At 39.9% G+C, this 21,461-nt stretch overlaps 1 protein-coding gene across 1 annotated transcript in view; it reads right to left on the reverse strand.

The window, feature by feature from the left end:
• The window catches only part of CAPN9 (calpain 9), a 62,685-nt gene extending 41,813 nt beyond the window's left edge, over window positions 1–20,872 (reverse strand). The window contains exons 1-3 of the mRNA XM_072647461.1: window positions 20,553–20,872; window positions 5,842–5,911; window positions 35–153 (exon numbers count right to left, since the gene is read on the reverse strand). Of these exons, the coding sequence (XP_072503562.1) occupies window positions 35–153; window positions 5,842–5,911; window positions 20,553–20,765 (402 nt within the window). The 5' untranslated portion in view covers window positions 20,766–20,872. The remainder of the gene's footprint in view (window positions 1–34; window positions 154–5,841; window positions 5,912–20,552) is intronic.
• Between the last annotated feature and the right edge of the window lie 589 nt (window positions 20,873–21,461).

Raw genomic sequence — 21,461 nt, forward strand, 5'->3', positions numbered from 1 at the left:
GAAATAAGCTCATTAGGCTTTTCTTCCCACTTACCTGAAAGTGAAATATTCCAGCATAACCAGGGCCAAAATTTTGGTCGTGGGGCACAACTCTAGCCAAAGTCTTCTCATTAAGTGTAAGAGAGGCAATGGCTGCTAAGAGCCAACAGTCTCCTGCAAATTGCAAACCATACATCATTGTTTTCATCACAAACTACAGTAAATACAGCAAGCTTACATGCAAGAAGAGGCTGGGGGAAGTTCCAGATGCGACCATGTGTTTTGTGGTATCTTTTTTAATGGGGAGAATGCTGACAAAAATCTCCATGGATCTTCCGTCTGCCTCCTCTTCTCCCTGGACCAGTTTATCATAAAGAACTGTCATATTCTTGGCAACTTTGCAAAATGAACATTCCCCATTTTCAGAACACATGGCTCCAGCATGTGTTGACTGTAATTCCACCTTTCTCTCAACCAAAGGACACAAGGTTTTGTCAGTGAAGGCATGACCATCATAAATAGTAGAGTAACTATCCCCAGCAGCTTCTGCTGGACTCAGACAGGAATGTAGATGGATGACGAAATAATGAAAAATCATTTGTTAAGCACTTACAATATGCCCAGCATTTTGCTAAGCACTAAGATTAAAAAATACAAAAGTAAATATAGTCCCTACCCTTAAGGTGCTTATATTCCAATGGGAGTGACAACACAGAAAGGGGAACTGGGAGCTGAGGAAGGAATTTTAGTCTAGAAAGTTACAGGGATGGTGAATGGAAGCATTGGGGAGTAGATTGATACACCTCATCCAAGAACAAAGGAAGAATAGGTTTGATGATTGTTTAGCGGGGGTGGGGAATCTGCAACCTCAAAGTTAATGGGCTAAACTTGAGGACCTACAGGGCCACACGTGGCCTCAAGGCTACAGGTTCCCCTCCTCTGGTTTAGAGTTTCAGAAAGGTGTAGGTGTTGGGTGGGAAGGGTACCTGATCTTCATACAGCAAGGTACTTGTCAAGGGGGAGATGACTGGAGAGTGTGTTCATCTGTTGCCAAAGAAGACAGACCATGACAACAGAGAAATAGTGACATGACTTGCACCTGACTTTGTTTTGAGTGAGGGAGGGCTGTGTAGGTCACCAGCCTCACCTCTCCTCCAGAGCCATCTGAATCCAGTGACCAGATATTCATCAGGATGACTAGAAATGATCCAAGATGAGGTAATTGGGGTTAAGTGACTTGCCCAAGGTCACACAGCTAGTGAGTGTCAAGTGTCTGAGGTGAGATTTTGAACTCAGGTCCTCCTGACTCCTGGTCTATCCACTGCATCACCCAGCTGCCCCTGATGGGAGAGTAGGGAGTGAAGTAAGGCATTACTTGCTGGTTTTTTCAGTTCACTAGGGTTCCCAATGAGAGTGGGAAATAGGGCAGAGAAACAAGTTTTCCAGAGTCACCAGGAGGTTGGTGAAGAGAAGACTGAAAGAGAATACAGAGTAAAACTACAGAAAGAGGTTTCCTTCCAAGGTCAATGAGAGCTGAGCTCCTGAGACGGTGAGAGCAGTGGGCTGAGGTCAGGAAGAACTTATACAAGTGGGAGTTTAACTCTCCTTGCCCTGCTTGTGTAGCACTGCGCTGAGCTTCTAATGTTTTTGTTGATCTTAAGAGTGGATCAGAATGTGAGGCTGTTTTCAATTATCTGACATTTTTAAGATTTTGCTATTTTGTCAGCACTTGTGGAATATGGCTAACAAATTTAAGACAAATATACAGACATTTTTTCAATACCACATCAGATTCAAACAGGTTCGTTCAATAAATATCCATTTAGGTACCTACTACGTGCATAAGCACTGTGGTAGGTGCTGGGAGGTGGGAGAGGATGCAAAATATTTGAATGTGGATATCTGGAAATATCCAGATAATCAATGGAATGAGCTGCTGGCTCAAATTTTCATTCAGATGTTTGTTGTCTCATAGTCCCAGTGGAATCACTGGAATGCCAGCAGTCATCATTGGGGGTAGGGGGAGGTGGAGAAGAATTACACTCATTTGATCCAGGGTGGATTTCCGAGAAATATACCATTCACCAGATGTCCATATAACTTCTAAGCTTCAGAGAAAATCATCTCATCATGGTAGAGAGAGGTTTACCAAGCAAAAGATAAACAATGAAAAATGAAACCAGGAAGTCCAATTCTGGGTTATTCCAATTCCTGGTTTTCTATGACCTTAGAAGTCATAGATTTGTTTTATGATTTCTCCCACTCATTTTAATGCTTCTATGCAACATGACTAAGGTGAAAATGTATTTAATAGGAATGTATGTGTAGAACCTATATAAAACTGTATACCATCTCAGGGAGGGAATGGGGAGGTAGGGGGGAAGGGAGTGAGGGAGGGGAAAAAAATCCAAGATATGTGGAAGTGATTGTACAACACTGAAAACAAATAGAATAATATAAAAAAGAAGTCATAGAATGTTTATGACCTTGGCTATCAGTCAGCTTTCCAGCTACTCCACACAGTTTCTCTGCTCAGGCATTAGGAATTTCCCATTTTCATAGTTCTTTGGTTGAATTCACATGTAACTTGACTTGCGTGGCAGTCACAAGGAGGTGTCAACACAGAGATTAGTTTTCATGCAAACCCTATGTGAGTTAGCAATTACAAGTAAGCGACAGCATGAGGATAGTATTCATACCCATTCTATTTGGGTAGGGTGGCAGTTACAGGAACAGAAACTCCTGCTCTTTAATGTCCAACTTGAGAGGGGTGTGGCTAAAGGTTAGCTGGAGATTATGATAAAAGTGTAACAACCGATTTTCAATCTCCAAGCTATAAAGGCTTGGTCATTTTTAGACAAATAAAGAATTTGTTATTTCCTCAAGTAAAGGTGAAGCAACTCATGCCTACTCAAGCAAAAACACCTTGGATTGTCAGCTGAGGAGGTAAGTCAGACGCTCATGTCACATCGTACAAGACTCTAGAAAAAAATTGCTTTGCAATTGGATTGGTCCAACCAAATGAATCAGATGGGCAGCATCTCATACTTTGTTTCCAGATCATGGCACCAACTGCATCAAAGGTTAACTATGAGGTTGATCCTTTCAGAAATGTGTACCATCCAGTATTATAAGCCAGGAAACTTCTTTTTTAATCTTAAATCCTTGAGAACATCTATCAACAAGTACACTGGATTGAAAGCCATAAATGCTAGACTTTAACTGTAGCTTTGCCACTAAGCAGCTGTGGAACTTTGAGCAGTTTCCTTTATTTTTTCTGGGTCTGTTTCTTCAGGTGTAAAAGTAGAGAGTTGGATTAGATGATGGTCCTTTCCAACTCAGAAATTTGGATACCTTAGGGACTTCTGAGATGTGGAGGAAAGAAATAGACAAGGGCAAGATCTGGTCTCCCACTTAATGTCTAACATCTCATTAATTTGGGAGATCAGTCCAAATTAATAAAATGTCTAAATCACAGAAATTTTTGAAATTAACAAAGCATAATTTAGTAGAAATACTTCCAGAACACACTTTGATGAATAAGTAGATCTGATATAAACAAAAACTAGGACCTAAAAATGTAATAATGACGCTGTTGTGTTGTTTCAATCATATCTAATTCTTTGTGTCCCCATTTGGGACATATTTGGCAAAGATACTGTAGTGATTTACCATTTCCTTCTCCAGCTCATTTTATAGATGAGGAAACTGAAGTAAACATGGTTAAGTGATTTGCTCAGGGTCACACAGACCTAGGGTTCTATCCGCTTCGTCTCCTAGCTGCTCTTCTATAACAATAACTAGCAAGCATCCCTTGCACTGAACTAGGCATTGCACTAAACAGTTTGCAAGCATCTTAGTTTAATCCCCAACAACAGCTTTGAAATTATTATTACTAATAATAAGTATTATTATTATCCGCATTTACATATGAGGAAGCTGAGGCAAACAGCCTCAAACAGAGGTTAAATGACTTGCCTCATATTGCACAGCTAGTAAGTGTCTGAATCAGAATTTGAACTCAACTTTAAAAAAAAAATTCAGGTCCAGGACTCTGTCCACTGTGCCATCTAGTTGCCTCTAATATCTTAAGAGATGATCTAGTCACCTCTTCCTCTCTACCCACCTCCCACCCCCCATTTCATGTGTTAGAAAACTCAGACAGGTTAAGTGACTTCCCAAGGACACAATTAATTGATACCCCCATTCTGTCTCTGATTTATGTATGTATATATCTATATCTATATATACATATATGTACGTGTGTATGTATATATATATGTATATATATATATATATGTATGTATATATATATAAAGTCCTTGAAAATAGTTCTCCTTGTTCTCTAGATTGCATTATTAACTTTCTTAGGAAAGCGTATTTTCCATAAACTGTAAAATGTTAAATTTCAGTCCAGCTCCTATCTGAATTCTGAAATAATCAGTGTCATATAGGATTATAAAGTCATAGATTTAGAATTGGAAGGGTTTTCATAGTCACAATGAAAGGGAGGCCTAGAGAGGTTAGGTAGAAAGAACTGGAATTTGACCGTAGGTCCTCTGGTTCTGTATTCTGTATTCTTTCCAGTACACAACGTAGCCTTAGATTGCTCTAACTTTGTAGACGTCTCAGTGCTGTCATTAATCTTGGTGAAAGGAAGCGGGGGACGGAGAAAATAGACGTAATTTATTCTCCTACCTTCAGGGACTTTTCTTTCACTCTACCAGTGAGTTTTCAAAGTCAGCTTTGGTATAGCAGCTGGTTCAGGGACTGATTCAGTCACAAATTAGAAGAGTGAGGAACATAACTGACTTTGAGTGTGCCAGTGAAGATACACTTGGCATTAGCAGTATATGCAAATTGTGGGAGGTGGTGGTGATTTAGAATGGTGGTGTCAAACTCAACTAGAAAGAAGATTTACACGATTTGTGACTTCTATGTTGAGTTAGAAAAATCACATATTAACATAATCTATCTTATATTGTGTTTTATTAGTTTGCTGAATATTTCCCAATTACATGTTAATCTGATACGTTGGGGAATATTGTGGGGTCCATGTAAGGTCCTACATTTAACATCTCTGATTTAGAATATACGGAAACTGATGCAGGGTCAAGTCCACAATTAACTTGTGAAATAGCCATTTTTTTTTAATGTAAGAAATTGGATTTTTATAATTTGGCACCTCTCTGCTCCTTGCAACATGGGTTGGCCAAGTAAATCACTTCATCCCTCCAGGCCTTGGTTTCTTCCTCTGTAAAAGGAAAGGATTGGATCAGATGATCTCTAAGGTCTGTTTCAGCTCCTAAACCTAAGATTGAATAATCATTCATTTTCTCAGCACCCACTGGGTTTGATCCTGATCAATATAGAATTCATGTACAAAAATAGTTTTGTCTCACCACATTGTCCAGTGGAATTTGTGACTTTATATAAATAAGGGAAAATGATTATTAATCAAGGTAGTTTAGATGGGGTACACGTATTCTATATTGATCAGGATCAAACCCAGTGGGTGCAGAGGAAATGAATGATTATTTAATCTTAGGCTTAGGAGCTGAAACAGATCTTAGAGATCATCTGATCCAACCCTTTCCTTTTACAGAGGAAGAAACCAAGGCCTGGAGGGATGAAATGATTTACTTGGCCAACCCATGTTGTAAGGAGCGGAGCTGGGAATTCAAACCCAGAGCCTTTGTCTTCATGTCCTTTGCTGTCACTGCCACAACACGTCTTCTCTTGCTACAGCTCCTGTTACTCAGTGGACTCCTGTTTCCATCACGATTTGTTGAAACACTTTGAGAATGGCATAACTGTTTAAGCTCAGCTCTTCGGGCTGCCAGCAAAAGAAAACACACTCACCAAGTTCCCCTTGACAAACATCAGTTCTTGTGGCTCCTCCAAGAATGAATTCTGGATTTTTCACTATTTCCTAGAAAAACGAGAGAGTTATTAAAATAAGTCCCAGCAAAATAGGTCCCTCCAGGGCTATTCTTTCTCACTGTGTTCAAAGAGGTCAGCATTTAGTACCTAATGTTGAAGATGACTTTCCTTTCTTCCTTTGGTTCCTCCCTTCTGCCGTGCTGGCCCCCTTCTATTGATGAGCTCCTCCCAGAAGCCTCTATTTTGAAGATGGTTTGGGCCATTTGGAGGACATGTTTCATTTTTCTTTCTGGGGGATTCTGATTCTCTGAACTTTGTCACCACTTCCCCTCAAGCGGATATTTTATCTACTCTTTAGTTCTCTTTGATGTGCTGTCTTTCCCTCATTTGAATGCCAGCTCCTGGAGGGGAGGGATTGTTATTTTTTTTTTGTATTTGGATCCCTGGTGCTTAGCATAGTGCCTGGCCCATGTGGTTCAGTTGTTTTAGTTGTGTGCAACTCTTTGTGACCCCATTTGGGGTTTTCTTGGCAAAGATACTGAAATGGTTTTTCATTTCCTTCTCCAGCTCATTTTACAGATGAGGAAATTGAGGCAAACAGGGTTAAATGACTTGCCCAGGGTCACATGGGCAGTAAATTGTTGTACAAGCAATTTTTCTCTAAGAGCCAGTGACTGAAAGAGTTCTTTCTATGGGGTAATCTTTTAATGCTCATGAAACTGAGTATTCAGAGTATTGTCATATTTATATCCATATAGGTATATTTACATATGTATGTATATATATGTGTGTGTATACACATACATACATACTCCTGTATATTTATATACATATGCACAGTATATATGTGAATATACATGATGACAATATATGGTGCATATATGCACACGTGTATGTATGTCTGTGTGTGTGTGTGTCCAAACTGTTCTGCTGTTTGAGACAAGTGTTTTCCTTCATCCATAGATCCCTATACTGAAAACAATCTCTTCTTCCTAATCCCTACTAGAAACTACTTTCTCTTCCCCAGGGATTCTTTGTTATCTGTCAGGCTAGGCAGGGGAAGAAATAAAAGCATAAAAACATACCAAAGGAACAAAAATGAACTTAAACATTTTCACCCTGAAAATTGCCTGAATATTACACATATGTTTTCATATCATGCTACTGTCAAGTCTAAGAAGATCAGTCCACTGTAATCAGCATCCCAATGGTCCAAACATATGTTTACTTTTAATTGTTAATAGCTAACATTTATATAGAGCTTTCATATATATTCATATATACTATGTATTCATATATACAATATATTCATGTAATATGCATTATATATAATTAAATATATTCTATACATTATACACAATTAGTTATATTCATATACACATGCATATATAAAGAAAATCTCAATTGATACTCATAACAACCCAATGAAGAATTTAACTGCATGAAGGTAAACATCCTTCTTCATTGTGATGAGGTACCCTTCTCTGCTCTGTGGGCTGCTGGAGTGCATATACAAAAAAGGATCTGCTCCAGTTAGTAGAGGAAATAAGCAAGGAAAACATAGGGGAATGCTAAGCTGCACTCAGGACCTCAAGAGAAAGGTGCTTGGTACATGTGACCCCTTTTGAGAAAAACATGCAAAAAAAGATGGCGCCATGCAAAATCATAGAACATCAGCACAGCTATGATAGGAAGAAAAAAATCCATATAATTTTTCTCTACTAACAATAGAACAATAGGCACATCAGAAAAATACACATACATAAAAAAAACCCAAAACAAGGCACAGAGCCATTATAGGAAGAAAAATCTGTGAACTTTGTCTTTACTGCTTGGAAGTCCTCTAATTCATTAAATAGCTATTTTTCCCCTGAAGGATTATATTCCATTTTCCTGAGTAGGTGAGTCTTCACTGTAACTCTAGTTTTTTTCTCCTCTTGTGGGCAATAGAGGTGCCAATTAGCACCAGATGCACTCAGTGCCAGCAAAGGGTCCTCCCTAATCCTTTTCCTGAAGGTCATGGGGCTTGGATAGGACCCTTCCTATACATTTTGTTGAGTTAAATAAAATCTATTCGATATCTAATATCCTATTTGCATGCTTTCAAAGTGAGAGAAAAATGAGTCAGAAACTAATATTCCTATGGTTTCCCTGAGTAAGAACATGAGCCAGAGAGACTTCATGAGAAGTTCTTCCTTACCCCCAAAAGAAAACTTTTACCTGGATCATTGGATCAGATTAGAGTACAGATTACATATAGTTTAGTGGTGTATAATAAGGCATAGATTACACATAGGTTAATGGTGTATATGTAGCAGTAAGCACCCTGACACATCCAGGAGGGCCTGCTAGCACAGGTTCTTAGATCTGCTTTTCTAAAAGGAAAGCAACTTTTGAGGGGTCAACAATCTTCTTTAATCACATATACTAACAGAGAAAATACAAGCAGGGAAATAAAGACCCACAGACAGGGCTTCTAACTGACTGATCATAAGCAATACATACATCACAGATCAACAGACAGATCCAGCTGTCTGACCATTACATACATAGTTACCAGAGAGAGAAGCACCAAAATCTGTGTTTTCAAAGCCAGGGGGAGTCCTTAACAGCTGCTCAGAGTCTCATCTGGCACATAACCTTCTTCCATAGAGTAAGCCCCCAAAGCAAAACCTCACTTCAGAGTATATATAAGCTTTTTCAGAGCAGGAGGGTATCACAACCCTCATGACCCAGTGCCTCATTAGAAATTAACAAAAGAGGTGGGCCTTCCTACAAAACAAGCCTCCCCTAATCAAGCTTCCCTTAACGGGCTCCACCTGAGGCCCATTAATGAGTGGGGAAGATCTTTTAACTCCCATTAACATTACAGTATAATAGGGCATAGATTAAACATAGGTTACTGGTATATAAATATAAATATTAAGCGCATTTTAGAAAGGAAAAAAGTAAGCTTTAGAGAGAATAAGCCATTTAATAAGCCATTTAGCTAGGAAGTGCTGAAACTAAAACTTCAAAGCAGGTTTCTGACTCAAATCTTGGTACTTTCTTTACTGTAACACACTCTTTTGAATGAGTCTTTGATACAATTGATTATGTCCTGCAAAACACAAAAGGTAAAACCTTTGTGGACCATTAGGTGATTTTCATGAATCATCCAAGGGTTGAGAGACATGATATATTTGATTCTAGGGACCATTAAGTTTACTTTATGAGCCTTTATATAATTTGCTTAAAGACTCAGTCTTTTTCTACGTTAAACGATCATTTTTAAATGGTCTGTTACATCATTTAGTGGTATTTTGAGATGTTAGATGTCATTAATCAATAGATAATTATTGGAAACCATTAAGTACTCAGAGCTCTCCTAGGCTCTGTGTTGATTATAAGGAAACTCAAAAATATCATTCCTGCCCAAGAGATTAAAGTCTGGCTGATGAGAATGAGGAGACAGCTTCATAGAAGAGATGGGATATAAACTGGCCTCTGAAGGGTAGATGATGAGATTAGTTTAGGTAGAGAGAAAGAGAAGGGAATTCCAGTTAGGGAGAACAGCATGAACAAAGATGTGGAGGAACAAACAGACATATTTGGAGGATAACAAATATCATGGTCAGGCAACAATGAAAGGCAGATTTTGAGGAAGAATGGAAAATCAATTTGAATGACTAGGGAATAGCCAGCGTGGTGTAGGATAGAGACAGAGCTCGGTTTAGTCATGACTCCTACAGATATTAGTTTGGGCAAGTCTCCTAAATTCTTCATGTGCAGGCAAATCTTTTTTTAAAATAATATTTCCCCAATGACATGAAAAAACAATTTTTAACATTTGTTGCTTTTTTTGTTTTTCAAATTCTCTCCTCTCCTTCCCCCCCATCTCAAAACAGTAAGCAATCTGACGTAGGCTATACAGTGAATCATGTGAAGCATTTCCGTATTAGTCATTCTGTGCAAAGAAATAGACAAGAAAAGGAAGAAGGAAGGAAGGGAAGAAGGAAGGAAGGAAGGAAGGAAGGAAGGAAGGAAGGAAGAAAAAGAAAGAAAGAAAGAGAGAGAGAGAGAGAAAGAAAGAAAGAAAGAAAGAAAGAAAGAAAGAAAGAAAGAAAGAAAGAAAGAAAGAAAGAAAGAAAGAAAGAAAGAAAGAAAGAAAGACATCAATCAGTTCCTTCTCTGGAGGCAGACAGCATTTTTCATCATGAGTCCACTGATATTGTCTTGGATCATTGTCTTTACTGAGAATTGTCATTCACAGTTCTTCATCATACAGTCTTACTGTTACTCTGTATGATGTTCTCCTGGTTCTACTCACTTCACTTTGTATCAGTTCATGTAAGTTTCTATTTTTTTCTGAAATCACCCTGCTTGTCATTTTTTAGAGCACAATGATAGTTCAGTACCATCGTATACAACAACTTATTTGGCCATTCCCCAGTTGATGGGCATCCACAACTCTTGAAGACTAGAATCTGTGGAACTTTTCCTGATCTGAATTGATAGAGAGTTTCTTCATGGGCATTTCTTACACTAATGATGTCACAGGTCTGTTTAAAAGCAAAACAACAATCAGGTGGGAGAAACATGAAAAACAAACACAGAAAAAACATCCAGGGCTCAGCTCTTCTGTGGGATAAGGCACCTTGGTTAGAAAAACAGCAATTCTGATGTTCCGGGATAGCCTAAAGATAATCTCTTTGTGCCTCAGTTTCTCATCTACAAAGTGAGGACATTAATTTCTCTTCTAGCTCCAAATCCTGGTATTACCTCAGATTGCATACCAAATTTTTTCAGATCTATTTAAATGGAAATTCTCTTTTCTCTGTTTCTATATATGCACACAGACTGACCTTGGATAAGATACTGAGAACTGTGGGGATTTTCTCTTTCTTTCTCTTCTGAACCTGTTCCTCCACTGGGTCCTTTCTAATTTTGCTTTCTTGTTTACATTGTGGGGAATGTCCCTTGGGGTTGGATCTGGGGTGGAGTGGGGATCAGTCTGTAAAACGGACTTGTTTCTTTCTCTGTTCTACCATGTTAGCCTCTCCATAGGGCTGTGCTGTGTATAACAAAGAGGTGGTGCTGAAGATACAGCTGGTCCCAGCTCAGGTGCTGTGTTTGCTGTTGGGGCATCTACCCAAACTTTGGTGTGAGAAGCATGCAACTGAAAAGGAGGAGGGGGAGGAGATAATCTTCTTATTGACTATGGGAATAGCAACCTTGCTTGAAAATGCATAGACCATTTATTTTGGAGAAATTCCAACTGCTTTTCAGCTAATGGGTCCCAACTTGAGGCAAATGCACTTTTTGGAAACACACACATTTTCCAGGCTATACGGTTTCATATAGTAATTGCATTTGGAGGTATTTTCTACAATACCTTGCATTATGTTAGTGATTTTCAGATTGCAAAGCACATTCTTCCCAATAACCCTATGAGGTAGGCAAAACAAGCATTATTATTTCCATTTTACAGGTAAAGAAACTGAGTCCCTTAAAGGTTTAGTGACTTGTCCAGCCAGAAAGAAAAGAGATTTATTATTGGGTGAACAGCGAAATCATAGCTAGTTTAGGAGAACATCCAAGAGACACCTCCCATAAAAGGATTAGCTGATAGGAAGAGTACTGACGTGGGAGGCAGAAAGCCTGTGTTCCCATGTCTTGTCCTGCTGCTGCCATATGGCAAAGTGGACAGACAGACTGATATATGAGAAGTCAGTGGACCTGGGTTCAGGTCCTGATTCTTCCATTTCCATCTTGCATGACTTAGATCAAATTATTTCCCCTCTCTCACCTTCAGTTTCCTAAGATTTAAAAAGATCAGGTTGGACTAATTCATTTCTAAGATCCCTTTAAGCCCTAGGACATTTTGCTTAATTGTTCTGACCTAGCAGTTCCTTACACTTAATTTCATTCATATAGCATTTTTGATGTACAAAGTGCTTTCTTTACTATTGAGTGGGATAGACTTGGTGAAGACTCCTCAGATTGTGGTTTTCTCCCAAGGGTGAGGTGGGGCCTGGAGGCTCGGGGCTGCAGTGTTTTTGGAATAGAATAGTTCCATATAAGGTATAAAACTGTGTGGTGTACTGGGGTCTCAATGATTGGACAAAACTTGCGTAATTCCTCGATGTCTTCATTTTAAAGGGATTGGTTAGATTTCGTGTCTAGAATGTAAGACCATATCCTCAGCTAATGAGGATAATGGTCAGTGGGGGGAGGAGGGACTTGCGTTAGGGTTTATAAATCACTGTCCTGATTTTTGTCTTCGGCTTTCCTACTCCAGGTGAACTGCTGTGGGATTGTCCAGATTCTCGAGAATCGAATAAAACTCTTTTCTGTCATCACTTTGAGAGGCCTCTGAGTAATTGATTTATGTAGGGACCTGAGCCATCCCACACACTATGATCCTGTGACAAAAGTGCCTCAAATATTATTATGCCCATAAGTGACTTGCACTGCAGATAGCATTCTCCCCATAAATAACCTGTTAGGCAAAAATATCATTCTTGTGACTTGCCCATAATGGGCAAGTAAATAATGGAGCGGGAATTCGTCTAGGTAGGGAAGTAGATAGAGTATTGAAATTGGAGTCAAGAAGACCCAAGTTCTCATACTGCCTCAAACACTTACTGGCTGGAAGTTGCTTCTCTTAGTCTCAGTTTACTCAGCAATAAAATGGGGATAATAAATAGCACATACCTTACAGTGTTATTGCAAGGTTCCAATGAGATATGCAAAGCACTTTGCAAATCCTAAAAATGCTATGCAAATGCTAGCTATTATAATTATTGTTATTTAAACATGTCTCCTAGGTTTCCTATTAGGTCCTCAATAAGTATCTGTTGAATAAGTGACTCAGTGTCCTTGAACCAGTGGCTCAATGTTTCTGAGACCTAGTTTTCTCTCATCTGTTGTCATTTTCCTTCATTTTTAAAGAGGACCAATGACATCACAGGGTGAAGTCTTGACTTGTGGGTGAATTGGATTTAAGTGAGGCAGAGTTTCAAAGTCATCAGCCTCACTCTCTCTTCCAGAGTCATTGAAGTCCAATGGCAAGACAAAAGTCAGGATGACTGGTAATGACTTGGGATGCAGTGGATGACCACAGTGTCCTCTATGTCTGACCAAGCTCTAAGTGTTCCACAGTGCCTTCCTCAGCAACCTTCATGGCCATTGGAACAAATTATTGTCATCCACTCATTCTACTAGGGGAATTCTTCACATGCTTGGGGTAGACATCCCCTAATTCACCGACAAGTGTGAGGCTCATTGGTTACCCTCAGCCTGGTTTAGCCCTTTTTGCTTCAGTTTCCTCAGCTGTAAAATGAACCGGAGAAGGAAATGGTGAATTACTGCACTATCTTTGCCAAGAAAACACCAAGTGGGGTCACAAAGAGTCAGACACAACTAAACAACAACAATCATTTGGAAGTTTTTCCTGACATCATGACTAAATTAATCTCTTTACAATTTCCACAATTTGTTTCTGATTCTGCCCTTTGAAATCAAAGAGAACAAGGCAAATCTATCCTCCACAAGATGGCAACTCTTCAAATACTTGAACAAAGCTTTTTCTTTTTTAAATACATCTAACATGTTCTCCATATGACAAGACTTCATATTAAACCAGTCATGTCCCCACTGAGTCTTCTTTGTTGTTCAGTCATTTTTCAGTCATGTCTGACTCTTCCTGACTTCTTTTGGGGTTTTCTTGGCAAAGATACTGGAGTGCTTTCCCATTTACTTCTTCAATTCATTTTACAGATAAGGAAACTGAGGCAAATAGAGTTAAGTGACTTGCCCAAGGCCATGCAACTAGTGTTTAAGGCTGAATTTGAACAAAGGTGAGTCTTCCTGACTCCAGGCTGACTCCTTATCCCATTTTATTTTCTATGAGCTAAACATGCTCATTTCTTTTAACCAGTCCTTATGTGTAATCAACTCAAGGACCTTCACCATCCTAGTTGCTTTCATCTCCAGATTATTTATGTCCTTCTTAAAACACGATACCCAGAACTGAACACAATTTTCCAGATGAAGTCAGAAAAGGACTGAGTATGGTGGGACTATCACCTCCCTATTTCTGGAACTACATCTCCCTTAATGCAGTCTAAGACCCCATTAGCTTTCTTGGATATTTTATTACATTGTTAATTTATATTGAGCTTGCTGTTTACTAAAACCCCCAAATCTTTTTCCAAACAACAGTGATCTCCTCCCTTACTCTATACAATGATGCTGGTGGAGTTTGATTGTTTTGGTTTTCGTTTTTTTTCTCTTTCTTTTTTTTTTTTTTTTGATAATCCAGACTTTCTTGCTCCTTAATTTCACATTATTTGTTTAAGGCCAATGCTCTGTCTAGCCTGCCAAGATCCTTTTGGCCACTGACTTAATCATGCATTGTGCTAGCTATCCTTCCCAGATTACAAAGTTGAGTGAAAGATAATACAATTATCTGCACATTTGATGAATAACCATGTAAGCTTTTCTCCAAGTCTCATAAAAATGTCAAACAGCATAGGGCCAAATACAGATCCCTAGATTAGTCTACTAGAAATCTGCCACATTGTCAATGAGCCATTAACAACAACTACTCTTTGAATGTGACCATCTAATGAGCCCTGAATCTATCTGATTCTATTGTTTAGACCACATCTGTCTTCTCTACAAAAATGGTATGAGGTACTCTACAAAAACTTGCTAAAATCTAGGTAAATTGTATCCACAGCATTTCATTAATCTGTTAGTAGATTACTACTAGATTAGATTACTAAAGTAAGCCTGTCAAGAAAAGGAAAGGAGGTTAGTCTGGCATGACCTGGTTTTGATGAAACCATTTGGATTTTTTTAGTCGCTGTTTCCCTTTCTAGTTACTCACCAACCATCTTTTGAAAGAATTTTACCAATAATTAAAGTCAAGATCACTGGCCTATAGTTATTAGACTCTGTTCTTTTTTCTTGTCTTGGCAATCAAGGCAACATTTGCCCTTTACCATTTTTAAATCTTGTAATAACACTGCTGCTGTTCATAATAACATAATATTATAAATATATAAATAAATATTATAAATGTCAACATGTTAACATTAATCCATCACTTTAAGGTTTTCAAAGTGCTTTACATATATTACTTCTTTGATCTTTACAATAACTCTGTGAGATGGGTGTTATTACCTTCATTGTACAAAGAGAGAAACTGAAGCTTCTAGAGATTGTGACTTGCCTAGGGTCTCAGAGCGAGTTAAACACTTGAGGCAGTATTCAAACTCAGGTCTTCCTGACTTCAGTTCCAACACCTTTCCCCAAAGTCACCTAGTCACATTTAACAATCTTGCAAATATTGCTGACAATGGCTCAACAATCATATTTGTCAATTTCTTTTAAGACCTAAGGATGTAGTTGACCTGGAGCAGGTAGGGCAATGAGGTGTTCTCCTCCTAGTTCCTTATTTATCTTGTATATTGACTACTTGGAGTTAATGTTGGAGGTTTGTTCTGTCATTTCCAGTACAAACATCACCCTTCTCTGGAAAGATACCAAGCAAAAGAAGACTAAACAGCTCTGTCTTCTCTCTATTATTAGTTGTTATCATCCCATTTACACCAAGTAAAGCAGATAGGAAGATCAAGACCCAAAGAGCTGAGGTGACTCACACAACTTGGCAGAACCAGAACATGAACCAGGTCTTCCTAACTTAGCTAATAGTCTTTGCTATACCATGTGGCCTCTAATTCCCAAACCATATGCATGAAATGGGTTTCCCAAGTCTATAGGATTCAATTCCACTTCTCATCTTTCTATGAATCAGTACATACACCCAGGTAACAATTATCCCCAAAGATCTGGTGTTGGCCAGTGTGGAAGAGAAAAGGCGTCTGGGGAAATGCTGGTGGGTTGTGACTTGCATGACCCATCTTGTGGTGTTTCTGTTTTGGACAAGGACCTTTTCTGCACTCTGGAGAGTGCATCCTCCTCTGGAGGAGGACTGAAGTACTTTCAAGCTGTGGAGAGGTCTGGGAGAGAGCAGAGCAGGCTATAAAAGGACTATAGAAGTCTTCAGTAGAAGCTGAGTAGGACATAAAAAGAATTAGGTTGCACAGTCTGGGTAGAAGATACTGGGAAAAGAAATATTATCATGGCTAGTGAGGAGTGACATTGAGCCTTTTCTGAAATATTTCTGGAGTGAGAGGGCCTCCAAATTCCTAGTTGTGCTGCTGACTGTGAATTAATTTTGGACATCTAAAAAGCTATATTGTTTAACTTGAGTAGTTTTGGGAACCAAGCCATTTTTCAATATGGTTCTTATAATATGGATGCTGAGATAGTTGACATGATTCTCACATGATACAAGGTGAGAAATGACCTTATGATATACTGCTTATCCAAAAGTTAGCTGGCAAACATTGTGAAGACAGCTAAAGTAGTCTTTGCAGAGATACCAAAATCTGTTCTGGTCTAAAGACCCAGGGCTACTCCTAGAAGAGGTCATCTGGTCCAATATTTATGTGAAGCATGACTTCCCTCTAAGACATCCCTGTCAAATGTTGGTTGAATTGATATAAAGTGGGTATCATTCAGCCTCTGCTTAAACAATCTACAAAAGCTTTCCAAAACTGGGGAACTGACAATCTTAAGACAATCCCTGATACGTTTGGACAGATCTAATTGTTAGAAAGTTTTTCTTAATAATCCAGCCAAGCCTAAAGTATCCTGATGGTGGTATTCAGTATCCTTTGGAGAATCCCATTTTGAGCTCTTTTATCGTAATTGTAAATCTGGCAACAGTATTTCCTTTCTGGTAGGAGTGACTTTGTCCCCTCTTGCACGCTTGTATATGATCTGTGGTGCCCTCATCAACTCATACTTTGGTTACTGAAATAGCCTGCTGGTGGGTCTACCTGCCTCAAATCTTTCCCTACTCCAATTCATTCTCTCTATAACCACTAAAGCAATTTTTCTAAAACGTAAGTCTGATCATGTCATCCCCCTATAAATGCAAGTGGTTTGTAATTACCTCCAGGATCAAACACAAAATGTTCTGTTTGATATTCAAAGCCCTTGACAACCTAGCCCCTGCTTACCTTTCCAGTCTTCTTTCATGGTACACCCCACCATGTACTCCAATCCAGTGACACTGGTTCCTTGGCTGTTTCAGGAACAAGACACCATCTCTTGGCTCTGGGTATTCTCTCTGGCTGTTCCTTATGCCTGGAACTCTCGTCTTCCTCCACTCTGACTCTTGACCTCCTTGGTTTATCCCACCTCCTACAGGAAGCCTCCCCCAATCCCTCTTAAATCCAGTGCCTTCCTTCTGTTAATTAGTTCCTATATATCTTGTATATACCTAGCCTTGTATATGTTTGCTCATTGTCTCTCCCATCAGATTGTAAATTCCTTGCTCTTTTTCTGTCCCCAGTGCTAAGCATAGTTCTTGGCACAAAGTAGGCCCTTAATAAATGTTTATTGAATTGAATTGAAGTGATTCCATGTCAGTACCACATACATTCAGAATCAAAACACAATTTTTAACAGTGGCTTTATATATTACCAGAGGGAAGGGGCCCAGAAAAAAAAACTCCTTGGTTTTTATTCCCAGTTCTATTAGCGTGTATTGAAAATCTTTATTGCTGTTTCCCCCGTTAAATAGCTTTTCATGTTTGTATAGTGTTTTATGATTGTATTTAAATTAGTTCCCTGTATAAATGAAGCCAAAAGGCACATGTGCTTCCTGTGCTCAGGGGCACACCTATGCAGACACACAGGCGTACACACAGACACACACAGACACACAGACACACGCCCCTTCATACACTCATATGTGCACACAGTAAGGCTACAGAAATAATTTGTATTTACTTTGGACTTCTTACTGAATAGAGCAGAGCTTTTTTTATAGACAACTGATTAATCATCCTAAAAGTCCTTGTGAGGGAAGGATGAAGAGTAATGGAATACACTCTGAATTTGGAGTCAAAGGGTCTGGGTTCAAGTCCTGACTTTATCTTTGTTGAGTCACTTTGCATCCCCAGGTCTTAGTTTCCCCACCTACAAAATGAAGGGATTGGACTAGGTGACCTCTAAGAATCACAGGTAGTAGTGTCCCTTCTTTTCCCTAAATCTATGATCCTATGAGGTGAATTTTGTTATTTCCATGTTACACCTGAGAATATCAAGGCCCAAAGAAAATAAGTTACTTGCTCAACATCATATAACTGAGCTTGACAGGTTGTTAGGCCTTTGGATCACTGGATGTTTGTTGTCACTGTTGTTTGGTCATTTCCAACTCTTTATGACCCCATTTGGGGTTTTCTTGGCAAAGATACTGGAATTATCTGATGTTTCCTTCTCTAGCTCATTTTGCAGATGAAGAAACTGAGGAAAACAGGGTTTGGTTTTTTTTTGCCCAAGGTCATACAGCTATTAAGTGTCTGAATCTGGATTTGAACTCAGGTCTTCCTAACTCCAGGCCTGGTGCTCTAATCACTGTGTCACCTAGCTGCTCCACACTAGGTGTAGAGAGTAGGAAAGCAGTCATTGCCACCATTACCAGTTTAAGCTAGAAAGTTTTCTTGTTTTTGTTTGTTTGCTTTTACTGGGGCTGTGATCTCACTAATGTAGGGAACTGCTGGTAAGAAACTTCCTGTACCAGTCAGATTAGCCCTGGCTCAGCAATTTATAGTTGCCTAGGGCACTGAGAGTCTATGTGATTTGCCAGGATATCACGGGTAGTAAGTAATATTAGAGGTGGGATTTGAACTCAAGTCTTCCTGCCCCAAAGGCCAGCTCTCTCCACTATGCCATTCTCTGTCTCTCTCTGTCCCTCTCTGTCTCTCTCTCTCTGTCTCTGTCTCTCTCTGTCTCTGTCTCTCTCTGTCTCTGTCTCTGTCTCTCTCTGTCTCTCTCTGTCTCTGTCTCTGTCTGTCTCTGTCTCTGTCTCTGCCTCTCTCTCTGTCTCTGTCTCTCTGTCTCTGTCTCTGTCTCTGTCTCTGTTTCTCTCTCTCCTCATTGGTTGCAAACCTTGAATGGGAAATAACATTGTCATCAGAGCCATAGGATCATAAGGATTTAGAAATGATGGAGACTGTAAACATCATCTAGTTCAATCCCATTTTTTGAGATGAGGAAGCTGAGGTGCAGAGAGGTCATCTTTAAATTCAGAGCATGAGAACAATGCCACAAATTCTCCTCAACCCCATGCAGAATAGCAAAGTGAATGAAATTTCCTCTTCTGCTATCATGCCAACTCTTAAGGCAGCATGGTGGCATGATCTTACCTCAGATTCTTGCTAGCTGTGCAACCTTTGATAAGACACTTAACTTCTCAGCCTCAGTTTACTCACCAATAAAATGAGGATCATCATAGCTCCTCCCCCCCAGGGTTCTTGTGAGGATCAAATGAAGCATTGTGCAAAATAATATGCAAGCTAGGTATTAGTGGAAACCAAGACCTGGGTGTAATTACCCTGGTAAAGCCAGGGATGGGCTGTGCACCTGACTCATCTCAAAGTGGGTGACCTAGAGCAGATATAGATAGGTTGTCAACAAAAACCACTCCCAAACCAGCACACACCCAAGAGGGGTGAAAAACCAGATCATAAGCAGGAAAAGACAATCCGCTGTTATCTAGAGAGACAAATATTAACATTTCATATCAAGTACCTTCTGTTAGGAGATGTCCCTACAACTTGGGGCCCATTTTCTTCCTAAGACTGCCAATCCAAGCCCTCACTCTCTGACTCAAGGATTGCTCTGGACCCTTCCCTGCTACAGATTGAAGGCTACCTAGCTGCTGGGTCTCCCCTAGGAATAGGGAGACATCAGTACCGGGAGAAAAGCTCTCCTGAATTCCCAACAGCAAATCCGAGCAGTAGCTGCATTGTAATTCTACAGCTCTATTTCTCAGCACTCACTGACATGTCAATTTCCCCCAAACGCTGTATCCTTTCTACATTTTATTGCATGAAATGGAAAATTTCCCCCTCCTTTTTTAAAAGAAATTTCACCAAGAGAGGTTAAAGCTTTTCTATTTACAATTTTTAAAAATATCAACTGTTTTTGCTGCACATTTGCCTTACCACTCTCTAGACCACTCTGTACAGTTCTTTGCCACAAGGTCCTGGTCACAGAGATGGGATGGGCATCTGATGCCCTGGGCCAGGGGTGGGGAACCTGTGGCCTAGAGGCCACATGTGGCTCTCTAGGTCCTCATGGGCAGCCCTTTGACTAAATCCAGACTTGACAGAACAAATCCTTTTAACAGTAATTTTTGTTTTAATTTTTAATTAATTCAATAAAATTATTTCATTTTAATTTTAATAATAAAAGGATTTGTCCTGTCAAGTTTGGATTCAGTCAAAGGGCAGCCCTTGAGAACCTAGAGGACCACATATTGCCTGGAGGCCTCAGTTTCCCCACCCTTGCAGCCTGGGCTTGTCACCTGCCTGCCCTGTCTGCAGCTTCCAGTTGTTTACTGTCTTCCTATCCTCAGGATGCAAAGTTTCAGAACCAGGGATGCGGAAGATCTGGCTTAATCACAGCTTTCAGCAGATTACCTCATTGCTTCCCCTACTTTCCTGGCACAGTCCTTCCAACTTCCTCACTTTGCTTTGGTAACTCAGAGAGAGACTCCCAGCCACAGAACTGAACAGCAACCCAGGTATCCTTCATTCCTCCCCAACTGCCTCTGCACTTACCCCTGGACGTTTCCACACAAAAGGTACGGAGGGCCTCTCGGTGAAGAAGAGAGAAGAGTTGTTGGCTGGAAAGTCCCTATCTTCAAACAGGATGCCCTTCTGTAGGCACTCCTGCCTCAGCTGTTCGAAGGTCTGGCCTGAGGAGTGTATAGCATGGGAATCCTTGGGGAGTGCATGTTTCTGGGGTCCCGGGGCCTGGTAGGGGTAAGGCATGGCCCTTTCAGTTACTACCCTGAAGCTCTCTGCTCCCACAGATAAGGTCTGGAGGCTGGCAAGGAATGACAAAGGATGTGAGGAAAGCAAAAGTATTTGCACCAGGTCAATAATGAGTTAGTGAGCCCAATAGAAATGCACCTCAAGGCAATGAATGAGCTCAGTCTCTGCTGGCACCCTTCTTTCCTGAGCAATGGGGCACACCCTCAGAACAAACTGGAGAGAGTATGTTTGACAGCTCAGGGGAGTTCTGCAGTTCTCTGAATTCCTTCTGTAGCTAGACTAACATAACAGGCAGAGAGGCAGCACCCTTCTGCTTAATGGACTTATGTGGCAGAGAAAATAATATTTGCTTGATGGGAGGAGAGCAAAGAGCCAAGTCCATTCAGGAACTGGTAAAGTGGGTTATTTTCTCATAATGTTGGTGGAATGAGAGTGGTCTGGCATACGCCCCTTACTTGAGTGATAATGTCCTTTAGATCATAGAATCTTATGCTTGGGGTCATTTTCGTTGAGTATCACATCCCCTATAATCATATGTGATGTTTAGCAGGTGTGTATCCCAGTGTGAACTCTCATTGGATGAGGACATTTTAAAAATTCATTTTTAAAAAGTTTAAGTCCTCAATTCTCTTCCTACCTTCAAGATATCCCTCACCCATTAAGAAGGCAAGGAAAATGATACCCATTACATAT

Source organism: Notamacropus eugenii, chromosome 2 (genome assembly GCF_028372415.1).
Source record: "Notamacropus eugenii isolate mMacEug1 chromosome 2, mMacEug1.pri_v2, whole genome shotgun sequence".
Classification (NCBI taxonomy): Eukaryota; Metazoa; Chordata; class Mammalia; order Diprotodontia; family Macropodidae; genus Notamacropus; species Notamacropus eugenii.